This window comes from Salvelinus namaycush, chromosome 5, assembly GCF_016432855.1.
Source record: "Salvelinus namaycush isolate Seneca chromosome 5, SaNama_1.0, whole genome shotgun sequence".
Classification (NCBI taxonomy): domain Eukaryota; kingdom Metazoa; phylum Chordata; class Actinopteri; order Salmoniformes; family Salmonidae; genus Salvelinus; species Salvelinus namaycush.
The window spans coordinates 1,292,201-1,314,096 of NC_052311.1; the positions used below are offsets into that span (position 1 = coordinate 1,292,201).

The following is a 21,896-nucleotide window of genomic DNA, read 5'->3' on the forward strand; positions in this document are numbered from 1 at the left end:
ACACATTCATCTTCCATCTGTTTGCCAAAAGTTAAAAAAATAAATAAACATGGTTTCAAATGCACATTGACCCACAACGATAGTCTAGAATCACCGAGATGATCTACTGCTCCCTAATAGAAGACTTCTACGAGGTGTGCTAACTCTAGTGTCAAAAACCACACGGAGACTATTACATAACAGTAGGTAATATTGCATGATAGTACTATACAGTAAAATGAATACTGCATGGTATAGTACTATATAGTATAATGAGTATTGGATGGTAGAGTATTGTACAGTATAATGAGTACTGCATGGTATAGTACTATATAGTATAATGAGTACTGCATGGTAAAGTATACTGGTAGAGTATTGCAGAGTACAGTATAGTATTGCAGAGTACAGTATAGTGGAGTAGAGTACAGTATAGTATTGCAGAGTACAGTATAGTATTGCAGAGTACAGTATAGTGGAGTAGAGTACAGTATAGTGGAGTAGAGTACAGTATAGTATTGCAGAGTACAGTATAGTATTGCAGAGTACAGTATAGTGGAGTAGAGTACAGTATAGTATTGCAGAGTACAGTATAGTGGAGTAGAGTACAGTATAGTATTGCAGAGTACAGTATAGTATTGCAGAGTACAGTATAGTATTGCAGAGTACAGTATAGTGGAGTGGAGTAGAGTACAGTATAGTGGAGTAGAGTACAGTATAGTGGAGTAGAGTACAGTATAGTGGAGTAGAGTACAGTATAGTGGAGTAGAGTACAGTATAGTGGAGTAGAGTACAGTATAGTGGAGTAGAGTACAGTATAGTGGAGTAGAGTATAGTATAGTGGAGTAGAGTACAGTATAGTGGAGTAGAGTACAGTATAGTATTGCAGAGTACAGTATAGTGGAGTAGAGTACAGTATAGTGGAGTAGAGTACAGTATAGTGGAGTAGAGTACAGTATAGTGGAGTAGAGTACAGTATAGTGGAGTAGAGTACAGTATAGTGGAGTAGAGTACAGTATAGTATTGCAGAGTACAGTATAGTGGAGTAGAGTACAGTATAGTGGAGTAGAGTATAGTATAGTGGAGTAGAGTACAGTATAGTGGAGTAGAGTACAGTATAGTGGAGTAGAGTACAGTATAGTGGAGTAGAGTACAGTATAGTGGAGTAGAGTACAGTATAGTGGAGTAGAGTACAGTATAGTATTGCAGAGTACAGTATAGTGGAGTAGAGTACAGTATAGTGGAGTAGAGTATAGTATAGTGGAGTAGAGTACAGTATAGTGGAGTAGAGTACAGTATAGTGGAGTAGAGTACAGTATAGTGGAGTAGAGTACAGTATAGTGGAGTAGAGTACAGTATAGTGGAGTAGAGTACAGTATAGTATTGCAGAGTACAGTATAGTGGAGTAGAGTATAGTATAGTGGAGTAGAGTACAGTATAGTGGAGTAGAGTAGAGTATAGTGGAGTAGAGTATAGTATAGTGGAGTAGAGTACAGTATAGTGGAGTAGAGTACAGTATAGTGGAGTAGAGTACAGTATAGTGGAGTAGAGTACAGTATAGTGGAGTAGAGTACAGTATAGTGGAGTAGAGTACAGTATAGTGGAGTAGAGTACAGTATAGTGGAGTAGAGTATAGTATAGTGGAGTAGAGTACAGTATAGTGGAGTAGAGTACAGTATAGTATTGCAGAGTACAGTATAGTGGAGTAGAGTACAGTATAGTGGAGTAGAGTACAGTATAGTGGAGTAGAGTACAGTATAGTGGAGTAGAGTACAGTATAGTGGAGTAGAGTATAGTATAGTGGAGTAGAGTATAGTATAGTGGAGTAGAGTATAGTATAGTGGAGTAGAGTACAGTATAGTGGAGTAGAGTACAGTATAGTATTGCAGAGTACAGTATAGTGGAGTAGAGTACAGTATAGTGGAGTAGAGTATAGTATAGTGGAGTAGAGTACAGTATAGTGGAGTAGAGTACAGTATAGTGGAGTAGAGTACAGTATAGTGGAGTAGAGTACAGTATAGTGGAGTAGAGTACAGTATAGTGGAGTAGAGTACAGTATAGTGGAGTAGAGTATAGTATAGTGGAGTAGAGTATAGTATAGTGGAGTAGAGTACAGTATAGTGGAGTAGAGTACAGTATAGTGGAGTAGAGTATAGTATAGTGGAGTAGAGTACAGTATAGTGGAGTAGAGTACAGTATAGTGGAGTAGAGTACAGTATAGTGGAGTAGAGTACAGTATAGTGGAGTAGAGTACAGTATAGTGGAGTAGAGTACAGTATAGTGGAGTAGAGTACAGTATAGTGGAGTAGAGTATAGTATAGTGGAGTAGAGTACAGTATAGTGGAGTAAAGTGCGGTAAAGAAGGAAGCAGAGAAAGACAAATGACAGATAGAAGGAGGAGGTGTTTTCAGATGTTTTATGATGACATCAGTACAGATATATTTATCTTTCCATTTCTTTCTTATCAGAGGGAGGGGCCTAAAGAACAAAAGAGGGGAGAGAGAGAGAGAGCGAGAGAGAGCGAGAGAGAGAGACTCAGAGCTTAAGAGAGAGTTTACAGATCAACAGGAGATGAACTAGAACTACAGAATAAAGAACAGAACAGGGAGAACATTGCTGTTCCAACAGCCCTCCACCCCCCACCCCCCCCCCTGTTTAGATAACTCTGAGTAACACAGCTTAACAGGAGAAACAGGACTACAGACCCGGGTCAGATACATTCGTCAAATACTGTACAAGTCTTGAGGTGCTTGATTTGGATTGATCCGGGACAATGGGACCAATAGAACAGTCCCGAAGTGCAAACCCCCCCCCCCCCCCACCCCTTTACCTCAGGTTTTTGATCAATCAATCAATCGTATTTGACGTATGCGTTGGCCCCAGGTCTGTAACAAACACAAGGTGATCGACAAGCTGGTATCAACACTAACTCATCAAGTCAAGGAGAAGAAGGGAATCTGACAGTCAGACAGGCTCAGTATGCAATGGTTCCACGTATGGCTTAGTGATCATAATTTCCTTTGTTTATTATATCTTTATTATTTTATTTTACTTTTTAACTTATTTTTTCTTCCTCCTCTGTATGTCTGGGGGGTGCGTGTTGTCGTCTGGGGGGGGGGGGGCGTGTTGCAGTCTGGGGGGGGCATGTTGTCGTCGGGGGGGGGGGGGGGGGGGGTGTTGTCGTCTGGGGGGTGTGTGTTTGTTGTCGTCGTCTGGGGGTGTGTGTTTATTGTCGTCGTCTGGGGTGTGTGTGTGTGTGTGTGTGTTGTCGTCTGGGGTGTGTGTGTGTATGTGTTGTCGTCGTCTGGGGTGTGTGTGTGTGTGTGTGTGTGTGTGTTGTCGTCTGGGGTGTGTGTGTTTGTTGTCGTCGTCTGTGGTGTTTGTTGTCGTCTGGATAGTCGGGCTATTGTCGTTTTAGTCGTTGTCGTCGTTCTGATGGCTATCGATCGCTAGGGCTCAGGCCCGGCCCTGCGTTGCACGTTGCCATGGTGATGCTCAGGACTTGATGTTGAGGGCCCGTGCGGACCTTTCGTGGTGCCAGTCCCTCAGACGGGCGTAACGGGGGCTCTGAATCTCTGTAAGGAACTTTTCCCTAACCACCCCGAGAGAGAAGAGAAGAGAGAAGTGACAGGAAATTAAGAAAGACAAATATCTCTAACAGACAGACAATTCACCAAGCAATGGGAAATGGCAAAACTACATCACAACTCAATATGGGGACAGAGAAAATCTACTACAGTGGTCCTGGAACAACACCTGTATACCTCACACACACACCAAACCACATGTATACCTCACACACACACCAAAACACATGTATACCTCACACACACACCAAACCACCTGTATAACACACACACACACCAAACCACCTGTATAACACACACACACACCAAACCACATGTATACCTCACACACACACCAAACCACCTGTATAACACACACACACCAAACCACCTGTATAAATCACACACACACACCAAACCACCTGTATAAATCACACACACACCAAACCACCTGTATAAATCACACACACACACACACACACACACACACACACACACACACACACACACACCAAACCACCTGTATAACACACACACACACCAAACCACCTGTATAACACACACACACCAAACCACATGCTGAAGCTTAAAGATGGCTGTAACACAGACTATACCAGAGTCAGCTGTAAACATCACACACAGGCATAGCTTTATAAACACACAGGGTGTTTACCTGGCCCTCTTCATTGTCTCATCGTCTGGGTCCTGCACTGAGAGAGCCAGGGGGAAACACAGTATCAGAGCGCCCAAAGGAATCAGAACTCCCAGAGGGAATCAGAACTCCCAGAGGGAATCAGAACTCCCAGAGGAAATCAGAACTCCCAGAGGAAATCAGAACTCCCAGAGGGAATCAGAACTCCCAGAGGGAATCAGAACTCCCAGAGGAAATCAGAACTCCCAGAGGAAATCAGAACTCCCAGAGGGAATCAGAACTCCCAGAGGGAATCAGAACTCCCAGAGGGAATCAGAACTCCCAGAGGGAATCAGAACTCCCAGAGGGAATCAGAACTCCCAGAGGAAATCAGAACTCCCAGAGGAAATCAGAACTCCCAGAGGAAATCAGAACTCCCAAAGGAAATCAGAACTCCCAAAGGACATTGTCCACATCACTCACTCTCCCCCTCTCGACCACTGACAACCTCCCCCCCTGACCTCGCGCTCACCTCGCTCCCTCACCCTCTCCGACCTCGCTCCCTCACCCTCTCCGACCTCGCTCCCTCACCCTCTCCGACCTCGCTCCCTCACCCTCTCCGACCTCGCTCCCTCACCCTCTCCGACCTCGCTCCCTCACCCTCTCCGACCTCGCTCCCTCACCCTCTCCGACCTCGCTCCCTCACCCTCTCCGACCTCGCTCCCTCACCCTCTCCGACCTCGCTCTCTCACCGACCTCGCTCTCTCACCCTCTCGGACCCTCTCCGACCTCGCTCTCTCACCCTCTCTGACCTCGCTCTCTCACCCTCTCTGACTTACTGTAGTCGGTGCCTGTGAGCTGGGCCAGCATGCGGAAGGAGCGGGACTGGGTGGTGCCTGTGCGGGGCTGCCAATCCTGAGTGTCCTCGATCAGCCTCTTCTTGCTGCGGTCGTTGGGGATGAACATGGGGATGCCATCCACCCGCAGACCGTGCCTAGTACACACCCCACGTCACCACAATGTTAATATAACGTTTAACGGACCATGCACAGTACACACACAAGTTTCCCACAACGTTCCAACAACGTTAACGTAACAAACCGTGCCTACACAGACATGACGTTATCACGTGGTTGAAACCACCATGACCGGAGCACAGCGACGTGCAAGCAAAGAATGAGAGCTAATAATTAGAAAACACTACCATGCACTGATTATTGAACGTATGGACACGTATGGACACACACACACACACACACACACACACACACACACACACACACACACACACACACACACACACACACACACACACACACACACACACACACACACACACACACACACACACACACACACACACACACACACAGTATGCAACTAGCAGATGATCAAACACACACATACAGTACATAACCAACAAACCCGAGCCCTATATCCCTGGTCAAAAGTAGTGCACTACATAGGGGATAGGGTGCCATTTCAGATGCATCCCCATGTCATATTCAACCGACATAAAGTACCAGTCAAAAGTTTGGACACACTGACTCAATCAAGGGTTTTTCTTTATTTTTTACTATTTTCTACATATGAAATCATGTAGCAACCAAAAAAAAAGGGTTGAACAAATCAAAACATATTTTAGATTCTTCAAAGTAGCCACCCTTTGCCTTGATGAACTTTGCACACTCTTGGCATTCTCTCAACCAGCTTCACCTGGAATGCTTTTCCAACAGTCTTGAAGGCGTTTACACATATGCTCAGCACTTGTTGGCTGATTTTTCTTCACTCTGCAGTCCAACTCATCCCAAACCATCTCAATTGGGTTGAGGTTGGGTGATTGTGGAGGCCAGGTCCTCTCCTTCTTGGTCAAATAGCTCTTACACAACCTGGAGGTGTGTTGGGTCATTGTCCTGTTGAAAAACACATGATAGTCCCACTAAGTGCAAACCAGATGGGATGGCATATCGCTGCAGAATGCTGTGGTAGCCATGCTGGTGAAGTGTGCCTTGATTTCTATATAAATCACCGACAGTGTCACCAGCAAAGCACCCCCACACCATCACACCTCCTCCTCCATGCTTCACGGTGGGAACCACACATGCAGAGATCATCAGTTCACCTACTCTGCATCTCACAAAGACATGGCGGTTAGAACAAAAAATATCAAATTTGGACTCATCAGACCAAAGGACAGATTTCCACCGGTCTAATGTCCATTGCTTGTGTTTCTTGGCCCAAGCAAGTCTCTTCTTCTTGTTGGTGTTCTTTAGTAGTCGTTTCTTTGCAGTATTTTGACCATGAAGGCCTGATTCACTCAGTCTCCTCTGAACAGTTGATTTGGGCTGCAATTTCTGAGGCTGGTAACTAATGAACTTAACCTCTGCAGCAGAGGTAACTCTGGGTCTTCCTTTCCTGTGGCGGTCCTCACAGCACTAGATGGTTTTTGCAGCTGCTTTTGAAGAAACTTTCAAAGTTCTTGAAATTTTCCAGATTGACTTACTTAAAGTAATGACGGACTGTCAGTTCTCTTCGCTTATTTGAGCTGTTCTTGCCATAATATGGACTTGTTCTTTAACCAAATAGGGCTATCTTCTGTATACCAACCCTACCTTGTCACAACACAACTGAATGGCTCAAATACATTAAGGAAAGAAAATCCACAAATTAACTTTTAACAAGGCACACCTGTTAATTGAAATACATTCCAGGTGACTACCTCATGGTTGAGAGAATGCCAAGAGTGTGTAAAGCTGTCATCAAGGCAAAGGGTGGATACTTTGAAGAATCTCAAATATAAAACATATATTTTGATTATTTTACACTTTTTTGGTTACTACATGATTCCATATGTGTTATTTCATAGTTTTGATGTCTTCACTATTATTCTACAAGTTAGAAAATAGTAAAAATAAATAAAAACCCTTGAGAAGGTGTGTCCAAACTTTTGACTGGTACTGTTTGTCCTCCAATATGTCCTCTCTAACACCATACCAATATGTCCAATAACATGGCCGTCTGACACCGTGTCAATATGTCCTCTCTAACATAGCCGTCTGACACCGTGTCAATATGTCCTCTCTAACATGGCCGTCTGACACCGTGTCAATATGTCCTCTCTAACATGGCCGTCTGACACCGTGTCAGTATGTCCTCTCTAACATGGCCGTCTGACACCGTGTCAATATGTCCTCTCTAACATGGCCGTCTGACACCGTGTCAATATGTCCTCTCTAACATGGCCGTCTGACACCGTGTCAGTATGTCCTCTCTAACATGGCCGTCTGACACCGTGTCAGTATGTCCTCTCTAACATGGCCGTCTGACACCGTGTCAGTATGTCCTCTCTAACATGGCCGTCTGACACCGTGTCAATATGTCCTCTCTAACATGGCCGTCTGACACCGTGTCAATATGTCCTCTCTAACATGGCCGTCTGACACCGTGTCAGTATGTCCTCTCTAACATGGCCGTCTGACACCGTGTCAGTATGTCCTCTCTAACATGGCCGTCTGACACCGTGTCAGTATGTCCTCTCTAACATGGCCGTCTGACACCGTGTCAATATGTCCTCTCTAACATGGCCGTCTGACACCGTGTCAATATGTCCTCTCTAACATGGCCGTCTGACACCGTGTCAATATGTCCTCTCTAACATGGCCGTCTGACACCGTGTCAATATGTCCTCTCTAACATGGCCGTCTGACACCGTGTCAATATGTCCTCTCTAACATGGCCGTCTGACACCGTGTCAATATGTCCTCTCTAACATGGCCGTCTGACACCGTGTCAATATGTCCTCTCTAACATGGCCGTCTGACACCGTGTCAATATGTCCTCTCTAACATGGCCGTCTGACACCGTGTCAATATGTCCTCTCTAACATGGCCGTCTGACACCGTGTCAATATGTCCTCTCTAACATGGCCGTCTGACACCGTGTCAATATGTCCTCTCTAACATGGCCGTCTGACACCGTGTCAATATGTCCTCTCTAACATGGCCGTCTAGTGACCAGCGGTCAAACAGGCTGGACCATAATGTATCTATCTCTTACTTCTCGTGTTGGTAATTCTGGTGGTCATACAAAGGCTGATCCTCTCTGTAGGGGGGAGGAGGAAGAGGAGGGAGGGAGGAAGGAAAGGGGAGAAGTGGTAGGAGGAAGAGGGAGACGAAGAGAAGAGGAGGGAGGAAGAGAAGACATAATGGACAAGAAATTACATGAAATAAATAAATACTGTTAGATGAAGAATTCTGAAGAATGAATGATTAGTCATTGATCAATGAACTTGTGTTACTGTTACTACTGGTAAGAGAAAGACCTTCACTAAGCATTACGAAACCACTAGCTCAGATACTGACAAGAAAACTAATGATTTAACATTCAAGTAAAAAGGAAGTAAAAAGAGAGTTTACTGACTTCTCCTCCATCTGCGGAGAGAAAGAAGAGAAGAAGAGAGAAAGAAGATGGGGGGGGTCAGTTTAGAAAAACAAGACGACAGTTTGGAAGAACAAAAACAATAGTTGCAGAGAACAGTCAACAGTGAGGAGACAGAGATGTTGTGGGATGCAGAGAACAGTCAACAGTGAGGAGACAGAGATGTTGTGGGATGCAGAGAACAGTCAACAGTGAGGAGACAGAGATGTTGTGGGATGCAGAGAACAGTCAACAGTGAGGAGACAGAGATGTTGTGGGATGCAGAGAACAGTCAACAGTGAGGAGACAGAGATGTTGTGGGATGCAGAGAACAGTCAACAGTGAGGAGACAGAGATGTTGTGGGATGCAGAGAACAGTCAACAGTGAGGAGACAGAGATGTTGTGGGATGCAGAGAACAGTCAACAGTGAGGAGACAGAGATGTTGTGGGATGCAGAGAACAGTCAACAGTGAGGAGACAGCGATGTTGTGGGATGCAGAGAACAGTCAACAGTGAGGAGACAGAGATGTTGAGGGATGCAGAGAACAGTCAACAGCGAGGAGACAGAGATGTTGTGGGATGCAGAGAACAGTCAACAGCGAGGAGACAGAGATGTTGTGGGATGCAGAGAACAGTCAACAGCGAGGAGACAGAGAACAGTCAACAGTGAGGAGACAGAGATGTTGTGGGATGCCGAGAACAGTCAACAGCGAGGAGACAGAGAACAGTCAACAGTGAGGAGACAGAGATGTTGTGGGATGCCGAGAACAGTCAACAGTGAGGAGACAGAGATGTTGTGGGATGCAGAGAACAGTCAACAGTGAGGAGACAGAGATGTTGTGGGATGCAGAGAACAGTCAACAGTGAGGAGACAGAGAACAGTCAACAGTGAGGAGACAGAGATGTTGTGGGATGCCGAGTGTCATGCAGTGGGGTGAAAACACACACAGGCTTTCATTGTTGACGGGTTCTGTCAGAGAGACGCACAGCACGGGGCGTTCTGCCGATGCAGACTCGGCGACTGTCACACAAGACTCGCAGGCGGGCTGTGTGACAGGCATCCAGAGTCCCCATCTTCCTCTCACTGATCTACAACAGATCCGGGTTCAAGTTGATGGCTGTATTGACTGATTACCTCACTTCTAAAACGTATTTATTTATTTCACCTTTGTTTAACTAGGTAAGTCGTTGAAAACACATTATTTTTACAATAATTATCTGGCCCACATATTTATTCCATCAAATGGTGTAAAATTCCAATGTTTATGCGCAGAACCTAACGTATTTACGACCAACCGGAAAGTCAATTACAGTGAGGAGTATTCAGGCCCTTGACTTTTTCCACATTTTGTTATGTTACAGCCTTATTATACAAACAAAATAAAAATCCTCCACAATCTACACAGAATACCCCATAAAAGTTTGCCAACGTATTAAAAATAAAAACAGAAATACCTTATGTAAATAAGTATTCAGACCCTTTGCCATGAGACTCGAAATTGAGCTCAGGTACATCCTGTTTCCATTGATCATCCTTGAGATGTTTCTACAACTTGATTGGAGTCCACCTGTGGTAAATTCAATTGATTGGACATGATTTGGAAAGGCACACACCTGTCTATATAAGGTCTCACAGTTGACAGTGCATGTCAGAGCAAAAACCAAGCCATGAGGTCGAAGGAATTGTCCGTAGAACTCCGAGACAGGATTGTGTCGAGGCACGGAAGAGTACAAAAACATTTCTGCAGCATTGAAGGTCCCAAAGAACAGTGGCCTCCGTCATTCTTAAATGGAAGAAGTTTGGAACCACCAAGACTCTTCCTAGAGCTGGCCGCCCGGCCAAACTGAGCAATCGGGGGAGAAGGGCCTTGGTCAGGGAGGTGACCAAGAACCCGATGGTCACACTGAGCTCTATAGAGTTGCTTTAGAAAGGCACATGACAGCTCTGCTTGAAGTTTGCCATCTCAGACAATGAGAAACAAGATTCTCTGGTCTGATGAAAGCAAGATTGAACTCGTTGGCTTGAATGCCTTGCGTCACGCCTGGAGCAAACCTGGCACCATCCCTATGGTGATGCATGGTGGTGGCAGCATCCCTATGGAGAAGCATGGTGGTGGCAGCATCCCTATGGTGATGAATGGTGGTGGCAGCATCCCTATGGAGAAGCATGGTGGTGGCAGCATCATGCTGTGGGGATGGTTTTCAGCGGCAGGGACTGGGAGACTAGTCAGGATCGAGGCAAAGATGAACGGAGGAAAGTACAGCGAGATCCTTGATGAAAACCTGCTCCAGAGCGCTCAGGACCTCAGACTAGGGTGAAGGTTCACCTTCCAACAGGACAACGACCCTAAGCACACAGCCAAGATAATGCAGAAGTGGCTTCAGGACAAGTCTCTGAATGTCCTTGAGTGGCCCAGTCAGAGCAGACTTGAACCCGATCTAACATCTCTGTAGAGACCTGAAAATAGCTGTGCAGCAACGCTCCCCATCCAACCTGACAGAGCTTGAGAGGATCTGCAGAGAAGAATGGGAGAAACTCCCCAAATACAGGTTTGCAAAGCTTGTATCGTCATACCCCAAAAGACTTGAGTCTGTAATCGCTGCCAAAGGTGCTTCAACAAAGTAAAGGGTCTGAATACTTACGTAAATGTGATATTTCATTTCATTTTTTTTTTTTTATAAATTAGCAAACATTTCTAAAAACCTGTTTTTGTGGTTATGGGGTATTGTGTGTAGATTGAGGAAAACAAATTATTTAATCCATTTTAGAATAAGGCTGTAATGTAACAAAATGTGGAAAAAGTCAAGGGTTCTGAATACTTTCCGAAGGCACTGTATGTCCATTGCGTACACACTTCAATAACGACGCAGTAATAATGGTGTGTCATGCATCATGACATCAGGGTTAGCTCTGTGCAAATACACCAGACCTGCTAGTATACAACATGCCTAGACATTGGACACATTCCCTGACATCAGGGTTAGCTCTGTGCAAATACACCAGACCTGCTAGTATACAACATGCCTAGACATTGGACACATTCCCTGACATCAGGGTTAGCTCTGTGCAAATACACCAGACCTGCTAGTATACAACATGCCTAGACATTGGACACATTCCCTGACATCAGGGTTAGCTCTGTGCAAATACACCAGACCTGCTAGTATACAACATGCCTAGACATTGGACACATTCCCTGCTTTGTTCGGTATCACCCAGCCATGCCAAATTACCTAGTACGCCCGTAGACTAGATTACTACTGTGTAGTGGAAAGGCCTCACATTCAACCTGATCTTCTGAAGAATGAATACCGTCCAATGAAAAGGCCTCAAATTCAACCTGATCTTCTGAAGAATGAATACCGTCCAATGAAAAGACCTCAAATTCAACCTGATCTTCTGAAGAATGAATACCTTCCAGTGAAAAGGCCTCAAATTCAACCTGATCTTCTGAAGAATGAATACCGTCCAATGAAAAGACCTCAAATTCAACCTGATCTTCTGAAGAATGAATACCTTCCAGTGAAAAGGCCTCAAATTCAACCTGATCTTCTGAAGAATGAATACCTTCCAGCAGGGTTGGGATATATTCCATTAATGTTGTTTTTGGGGGAGAACATTGTGTGCATCCATCAACTAGCTTGCTTTTTCCCTGACCAGCAGAGTCCGCCTCGTTCTGCAGCGGCAGGTGCACAAGACAAAACTTTACCAGTATCATAATATACATATCGGCGAATCGCTGTTACATATGAAATAGGAGTGATGGTGTAATCAATGTGTAAAAACGACATTAAACATTTAATATTCGAGGTCCTGATTGGTCAACAAGCTTATTTGATGCGTCAAATAGTGTTATTTGACGTCCAACTTTTTAATTTTTTTAATTTTTTAAAACATACAAAAGACCCGAACGGCGGTGCATACAACCCTGCCCTTTAGCAAGTCACAGATTAGACCTGAACAGAAATAGCAGGACCCCGTATGATTTAGTCTCTGTCGTAAGAAAACAGCTGTGTGAAGGAGTGGCAGTTTAGAATCCCTGCCGCCGAATAACGTGGCGAGGAACCTAATCCACAAAACATAGTGGACGAAGACTGCTGAAGGAAAGACTACTAAACTATGTCTTTAAAAACTCTCCACAAACAACTTTGTATGGCTTCTTTAAAAACTGTTCACAACAAAATTGTATGACTTCATTTAAGAGATTCAAAAATGGTCTCATGAAGAACACAGGTTGAATTTTAAGCTTTTTCACGATAGAGTCAACTGTTTCTAGTGTTTATAAACCCTCATTTCTCAGTATGACGTGTTTGCGACACTGAAAGCACGAGAAGAGCTATACAGAAGTGTTCTTAACTGTTGATAACAACGTCATGACGCGTCATAAAAAGTTGAATTTGAGTAAACTAGTGTTTTTTTTTAACCTCTGTCTCACCATGAAGTGTTTTAGACAGTGAAAGCATGAGGAGAGCTATACAAGGTAAGCTTTCAGGTCCGTGTGACTTCTCCAAGTAAGGCTAGTTAGGTAACGCAGCACCACCACAGTAAAAAACCATTCCGACAGCTCAGCAGATTTCTAAGCGAAGCGTCCTGAGCACAGCACAGCGCGGCTAAATACAGCCACAGACAACATCTAGACCTCACCAAAAAAAGACGTTAACCCTTCCTATCCCATCCCCAACACACCACGGTGACCATAGACCGTAGACTGTGTACCAAGTATCAGGCATGGAATAAGGGTTGCAAGATCCTGCAAACTTTCCCAAAAATGCCTGGTTTCTCCCATATTCTCCCTCCTGGAATATTCCAACCAAGATATGGAAAAAAACGTACATTAACACTTGGTCAAGACTTCCCCCGTTCGGGACATGGACTCTCTACAAGGTGTTGGAAGCGTTCCACAGGGATGCTGACCCATGTTGACCCCAATGCTTCCCACAGTTGTGTCAAGTTGGCTGGATGTCCTTTGGGGTGGTGGACCATTCTTGATACACACAGGAAACTGTTAAGCGTTGCAGTTCTTGACACAAACAGGTACTGCCCAGCACCTACTACCATACCCAGTTCAAAAGGCACTTTTGTTTGACCCATTCACCCTCAATGGCACACATACATGTCTCAAATGTCTCAAGGCTTAAAATTATTATTTAAAATCGGTCTCCTCCCCTTCATCTACACTGGATTTAACAAGCGACATCAACAAGGGATCATAGCTTTCACCTGGATTCACCTGGTCAGTCTATGTCACGGAAAGAGCAGGTGTCCTTAATGTATTGTACTCTCAGCGTACAGGGAATATTGTGCCATTGAGGACACAGACTGTCATGTTATAGGTGACCAGTACTGCTACCAGACTAAGTCATGTTATAGGTGACCAGTACTCCTCTTACAGACTAAGTCATGTTATAGGTGACCAGTACTCCTCTTACAGACTAAGTCATGTTATAGGTGACCAGTACTCCTGACAGACTAAGTCATGTTATAGGTGACCAGTACTCCTGACAGACTAAGTCATGTTATAGGTGACCAGTACTCCTGACAGACTAAGTCATGTTATCGGTGACCAGTACTCCTGACAGACTAAATCATGTTATAAGTACTCCTGACAGACTAAGTCATGTTATAGGTGACCAGTACTCCTGACAGACTAAATCATGTTATAAGTACTCCTGAGAGACTAAGTCATGTTATAGGTGACCAGTACTCCTGACAGACTAAGTCATGTTATCGGTGACCAGTACTCCTGACAGACTAAGTCATGTTATAGGTGACCAGTACTCCTGACAGACTAAGTCATGTTATAGGTGACCAGTACTCCTGACAGACTAAGTCATGTTATAGGTGACCAGTACTCCTGACAGACTAAGTCATGTTATAGGTGACCAGTACTCCTGACAGACTAAGTCATGTTATCGGTGACCAGTACTCCTGACAGACTAAATCATGTTATAAGTACTCCTGACAGACTAAGTCATGTTATAGGTGACCAGTACTCCTGACAGACTAAGTCATGTTATAGGTGACCAGTACTGCTACCAGACTAAGTCATGTTACAGGTGACCAGTACTCCTGACAGACTAAGTCATGTTATAGGTGACCAGTACTCCTGACAGACTAAGTCATGTTATAGGTGACCAGTACTGCTACCAGACTAAGTCATGTTATAGGTGACCAGTACTCCTCTTACAGACTAAGTCATGTTATAGGTGACCAGTACTGCTACCAGACTAAGTCATGTTATAGGTGACCAGTACTCCTGACAGACTAAGTCATGTTATAGGTGACCAGTACTCCTGACAGACTAAGTCATGTTATAGGTGACCAGTACTCCTGACAGACTAAGTCATGTTATAGGTGACCAGTACTCCTGACAGACTAAGTCATGTTATCGGTGACCAGTACTCCTGACAGACTAAATCATGTTATAAGTACTCCTGACAGACTAAGTCATGTTATAGGTGACCAGTACTCCTGACAGACTAAGTCATGTTATAGGTGACCAGTACTGCTACCAGACTAAGTCATGTTACAGGTGACCAGTACTCCTGACAGACTAAGTCATGTTATAGGTGACCAGTACTCCTGACAGACTAAGTCATGTTATAGGTGACCAGTACTGCTACCAGACTAAGTCATGTTATAGGTGACCAGTACTCCTCTTACAGACTAAGTCATGTTATAGGTGACCAGTACTGCTACCAGACTAAGTCATGTTATAGGTGACCAGTACTCCTCTTACAGACTAAGTCATGGTATAGGTGACCAGTACTCCCGACAGAATAAGTCATGTTATAGGTGACCAGTACTCCTGACAGACTAAGTCATGTTATCGGTGACCAGTACTCCCGACAGACTAAGTCATGTTATCGGTGACCAGTACTCCCGACAGACTAAGTCATGTTATAAGTACTCCTGACAGACTAAGTCATGTTATAGGTGACCAGTACTCCAGACAGACTAAGTCATGTTATAGGTGACCAGTACTCCTGACAGACTAAGTCATGTTATAGGTGACCAGTACTCCTGACAGACTAAGTCATGTTATAGGTGACCAGTACTGCTACCAGACTAAGTCATGTTACAGGTGACCAGTACTCCTGACAGACTAAGTCATGTTATAGGTGACCAGTACTGCTACCAGACTAAGTCATGTTACAGGTGACCAGTACTCCTGACAGACTAAGTCATGTTATAGGTGACCAGTACTCCTCTTACAGACTAAGTCATGTTATAGGTGACCAGTACTGCTACCAGACTAAGTCATGTTATAGGTGACCAGTACTCCTCTTACAGACTAAGTCATGGTATAGGTGACCAGTACTCCCGACAGAATAAGTCATGTTATAGGTGACCAGTACTCCTGACAGACTAAGTCATGTTATCGGTGACCAGTACTCCTGACAGACTAAGTCATGTTATCGGTGACCAGTACTCCCGACAGACTAAGTCATGTTATAAGTACTCCTGACAGACTAAGTCATGTTATAGGTGACCAGTACTCCAGACAGACTAAGTCATGTTATAGGTGACCAGTACTCCTGACAGACTAAGTCATGTTATAGGTGACCAGTACTCCTGACAGACTAAGTCATGTTATAGGTGACCAGTACTGCTACCAGACTAAGTCATGTTACAGGTGACCAGTACTCCTGACAGACTAAGTCATGTTATAGGTGACCAGTACTGCTACCAGACTAAGTCATGTTACAGGTGACCAGTACTCCTGACAGACTAAGTCATGTTATAGGTGACCAGTACTCCTGACAGACTAAGTCATGTTATAGGTGACCAGTACTGCTACCAGACTAAGTCATGTTATAGGTGACCAGTACTCCTCTTACAGACTAAGTCATGTTATAGGTGACCAGTACTCCTACCAGACTAAGTCATGGTATAGGTGACCAGTACTCCCGACAGAATAAGTCATGTTATAGGTGACCAGTACTCCTGACAGACTAAGTCATGTTATCGGTGACCAGTACTCCCGACAGACTAAGTCATGTTATAAGTACTCCTGACAGACTAAGTCATGTTATAGGTGACCAGTACTCCAGACAGACTAAGTCATGTTATAGGTGACCAGTACTCCCGACAGACTAAGTCATGTTATCGGTGACCAGTACTCCCGACAGACTAAGTCATGTTATAGGTGACCAGTACTCCCGACAGACTAAGTCATGTTATAGGTGACCAGTACTCCTGACAGACTAAGTCATGTTATAGGTGACCAGTACTCCCGACAGACTAAGTCATGTTATAAGTGAGCAGTACTCCTGACAGACTAAGTCATGTTATAGGTGACCAGTACTCCTGACAGACTAAGTCATGTTATCGGTGACCAGTACTCCTCTTACAGACTAAGTCATGTTATAGGTGACCATTACGCCCGACAGACTAAGTCATGTTATAGGTGACCATTACGCCCGACAGACTAAGTCATGTTATCGGTGACCAGTACTCCCGACAGACTAAGTCATGTTATAGGTGACCAGTACTCCCGACAGACTAAGTCATGTTATAGGTGACCAGTACTCCCGACAGACTAAGTCATGTTATAAGTGACCAGTACTCCCGACAGACTAAGTCATGTTATAGGTGACCATTACGCCCGACAGACTAAGTCATGTTATAGGTGACCAGTACTCCTGACAGACTAAGTCATGTTATAGGTGACCAGTACTGCTACCAGACTAAGTCATGTTATAGGTGACCAGTACTGCTACCAGACTAAGTCATGTTATAGGTGACCAGTACTCCTACCAGACTAAGTCATGTTATAGGTGACCAGTACTCCCGACAGACTAAGTCATGTTATAGGTGACCAGTACTCCCGACAGACTAAGTCATGTTATCGGTGACCAGTACTCCTCTTACAGACTAAGTCATGTTATAGGTGACCATTACGCCCGACAGACTAAGTCATGTTATCGGTGACCAGTACTCCCGACAGACTAAGTCATGTTATAGGTGACCATTACGCCCGACAGACTAAGTCATGTTATAGGTGACCAGTACTCCCGACAGACTAAGTCATGTTATAGGTGACCAGTACTCCTCTTACAGACTAAGTCATGTTATAGGTGACCAGTACTGCTACCAGACTAAGTCATGTTATAGGTGACCAGTACTGCTACCAGACTAAGTCATGTTATAGGTGACCAGTACTCCCGACAGACTAAGTCATGTTATAGGTGACCAGTACTCCTACCAGACTAAGTCATGTTATAGGTGACCAGTACTCCCGACAGACTAAGTCATGTTATAAGTGACCAGTACTCCTGACAGACTAAGTCATGTTATAGGTGACCAGTACGCCTGACAGACTAAGTCATGTTATAGGTGACCAGTACTCCTGACAGACTAAGTCATGTTATAGGTGACCAGTACTGCTACCAGACTAAGTCATGTTACAGGTGACCAGTACTCCCGACAGACTAAGTCATTTTATAGGTGACCAGTACTGCTACCAGACTAAGTCATGTTACAGGTGACCAGTACTCCTGACAGACTAAGTCATGTTATAGGTGACCAGTACTCCTGACAGACTAAGTCATGTTATAGGTGACCAGTACTGCTACCAGACTAAGTCATGTTATAGGTGACCAGTACTCCTCTTACAGACTAAGTCATGTTATAGGTGACCAGTACTCCTACCAGACTAAGTCATGGTATAGGTGACCAGTACTCCCGACAGAATAAGTCATGTTATAGGTGACCAGTACTCCTGACAGACTAAGTCATGTTATCGGTGACCAGTACTCCCGACAGACTAAGTCATGTTATAAGTACTCCTGACAGACTAAGTCATGTTATAGGTGACCAGTACTCCAGACAGACTAAGTCATGTTATAGGTGACCAGTACTCCCGACAGACTAAGTCATGTTATAGGTGACCAGTACTCCCGACAGACTAAGTCATGTTATAGGTGACCAGTACTCCCGACAGACTAAGTCATGTTATCGGTGACCAGTACTCCCGACAGACTAAGTCATGTTATAGGTGACCAGTACTCCCGACAGACTAAGTCATGTTATAGGTGACCAGTACTCCTGACAGACTAAGTCATGTTATAGGTGACCAGTACTCCCGACAGACTAAGTCATGTTATAGGTGACCAGTACTCCTGACAGACTAAGTCATGTTATAGGTGACCAGTACTCCTGACAGACTAAGTCATGTTATAAGTGAGCAGTACTCCTGACAGACTAAGTCATGTTATAGGTGACCAGTACTCCTGACAGACTAAGTCATGTTATCGGTGACCAGTACTCCTCTTACAGACTAAGTCATGTTATAGGTGACCATTACGCCCGACAGACTAAGTCATGTTATCGGTGACCAGTACTCCCGACAGACTAAGTCATGTTATAGGTGACCAGTACTCCAGACAGACTAAGTCATGTTATAGGTGACCAGTACTCCTGACAGACTAAGTCATGTTATAGGTGACCAGTACTCCTGACAGACTAAGTCATGTTATAGGTGACCAGTACTGCTACCAGACTAAGTCATGTTACAGGTGACCAGTACTCCTGACAGACTAAGTCATGTTATAGGTGACCAGTACTGCTACCAGACTAAGTCATGTTACAGGTGACCAGTACTCCTGACAGACTAAGTCATGTTATAGGTGACCAGTACTCCTCTTACAGACTAAGTCATGTTATAGGTGACCAGTACTGCTACCAGACTAAGTCATGTTATAGGTGACCAGTACTCCTCTTACAGACTAAGTCATGGTATAGGTGACCAGTACTCCCGACAGAATAAGTCATGTTATAGGTGACCAGTACTCCTGACAGACTAAGTCATGTTATCGGTGACCAGTACTCCTGACAGACTAAGTCATGTTATCGGTGACCAGTACTCCCGACAGACTAAGTCATGTTATAAGTACTCCTGACAGACTAAGTCATGTTATAGGTGACCAGTACTCCAGACAGACTAAGTCATGTTATAGGTGACCAGTACTCCTGACAGACTAAGTCATGTTATAGGTGACCAGTACTCCTGACAGACTAAGTCATGTTATAGGTGACCAGTACTGCTACCAGACTAAGTCATGTTACAGGTGACCAGTACTCCTGACAGACTAAGTCATGTTATAGGTGACCAGTACTGCTACCAGACTAAGTCATGTTACAGGTGACCAGTACTCCTGACAGACTAAGTCATGTTATAGGTGACCAGTACTCCTGACAGACTAAGTCATGTTATAGGTGACCAGTACTGCTACCAGACTAAGTCATGTTATAGGTGACCAGTACTCCTCTTACAGACTAAGTCATGTTATAGGTGACCAGTACTCCTACCAGACTAAGTCATGGTATAGGTGACCAGTACTCCCGACAGAATAAGTCATGTTATAGGTGACCAGTACTCCTGACAGACTAAGTCATGTTATCGGTGACCAGTACTCCCGACAGACTAAGTCATGTTATAAGTACTCCTGACAGACTAAGTCATGTTATAGGTGACCAGTACTCCAGACAGACTAAGTCATGTTATAGGTGACCAGTACTCCCGACAGACTAAGTCATGTTATAGGTGACCAGTACTCCCGACAGACTAAGTCATGTTATCGGTGACCAGTACTCCCGACAGACTAAGTCATGTTATAGGTGACCAGTACTCCCGACAGACTAAGTCATGTTATAGGTGACCAGTACTCCTGACAGACTAAGTCATGTTATAGGTGACCAGTACTCCCGACAGACTAAGTCATGTTATAAGTGAGCAGTACTCCTGACAGACTAAGTCATGTTATAGGTGACCAGTACTCCTGACAGACTAAGTCATGTTATCGGTGACCAGTACTCCTCTTACAGACTAAGTCATGTTATAGGTGACCATTACGCCCGACAGACTAAGTCATGTTATAGGTGACCATTACGCCCGACAGACTAAGTCATGTTATCGGTGACCAGTACTCCCGACAGACTAAGTCATGTTATAGGTGACCAGTACTCCCGACAGACTAAGTCATGTTATAGGTGACCAGTACTCCCGACAGACTAAGTCATGTTATAAGTGACCAGTACTCCCGACAGACTAAGTCATGTTATAGGTGACCATTACGCCCGACAGACTAAGTCATGTTATAGGTGACCAGTACTCCTGACAGACTAAGTCATGTTATAGGTGACCAGTACTCCTGACAGACTAAGTCATGTTATAGGTGACCAGTACTGCTACCAGACTAAGTCATGTTATAGGTGACCAGTACTGCTACCAGACTAAGTCATGTTATAGGTGACCAGTACTCCTACCAGACTAAGTCATGTTATAGGTGACCAGTACTCCCGACAGACTAAGTCATGTTATAGGTGACCAGTACTCCCGACAGACTAAGTCATGTTATCGGTGACCAGTACTCCTCTTACAGACTAAGTCATGTTATAGGTGACCATTACGCCCGACAGACTAAGTCATGTTATCGGTGACCAGTACTCCCGACAGACTAAGTCATGTTATAGGTGACCATTACGCCCGACAGACTAAGTCATGTTATAGGTGACCAGTACTCCCGACAGACTAAGTCATGTTATAGGTGACCAGTACTCCTCTTACAGACTAAGTCATGTTATAGGTGACCAGTACTGCTACCAGACTAAGTCATGTTATAGGTGACCAGTACTGCTACCAGACTAAGTCATGTTATAGGTGACCAGTACTCCCGACAGACTAAGTCATGTTATAGGTGACCAGTACTCCTACCAGACTAAGTCATGTTATAGGTGACCAGTACTCCCGACAGACTAAGTCATGTTATAAGTGACCAGTACTCCTGACAGACTAAGTCATGTTATAGGTGACCAGTACGCCTGACAGACTAAGTCATGTTATAGGTGACCAGTACTCCTGACAGACTAAGTCATGTTATAGGTGACCAGTACTGCTACCAGACTAAGTCATGTTACAGGTGACCAGTACTCCTGACAGACTAAGTCATTTTATAGGTGACCAGTACTGCTACCAGACTAAGTCATGTTACAGGTGACCAGTACTCCTGACAGACTAAGTCATGGTATAGGTGACCAGTACTCCCGACAGAATAAGTCATGTTATAGGTGACCAGTACTCCTGACAGACTAAGTCATGTTATCGGTGACCAGTACTCCCGACAGACTAAGTCATGTTATAAGTACTCCTGACAGACTAAGTCATGTTATAGGTGACCAGTACTCCAGACAGACTAAGTCATGTTATAGGTGACCAGTACTCCCGACAGACTAAGTCATGTTATAGGTGACCAGTACTCCCGACAGACTAAGTCATGTTATAGGTGACCAGTACTCCCGACA

General features: G+C 44.4%; 1 protein-coding gene across 1 annotated transcript in view; it reads right to left on the reverse strand.

Annotated features, from left to right (window-relative positions):
* LOC120048899 (PDZ and LIM domain protein 7-like) overlaps positions 1 to 21,896 on the reverse strand; it is a 104,088-nt gene that overhangs the window by 20,203 nt on the left and 61,989 nt on the right. Inside the window, exons 6-11 of the mRNA XM_038995215.1 lie at positions 9,578 to 9,674; positions 8,593 to 8,603; positions 8,230 to 8,274; positions 5,013 to 5,167; positions 4,216 to 4,252; positions 3,473 to 3,568 (exon numbers count right to left, since the gene is read on the reverse strand). Coding sequence (XP_038851143.1) covers positions 3,473 to 3,568; positions 4,216 to 4,252; positions 5,013 to 5,167; positions 8,230 to 8,274; positions 8,593 to 8,603; positions 9,578 to 9,674 — 441 coding nt within the window. The remainder of the gene's footprint in view (positions 1 to 3,472; positions 3,569 to 4,215; positions 4,253 to 5,012; positions 5,168 to 8,229; positions 8,275 to 8,592; positions 8,604 to 9,577; positions 9,675 to 21,896) is intronic.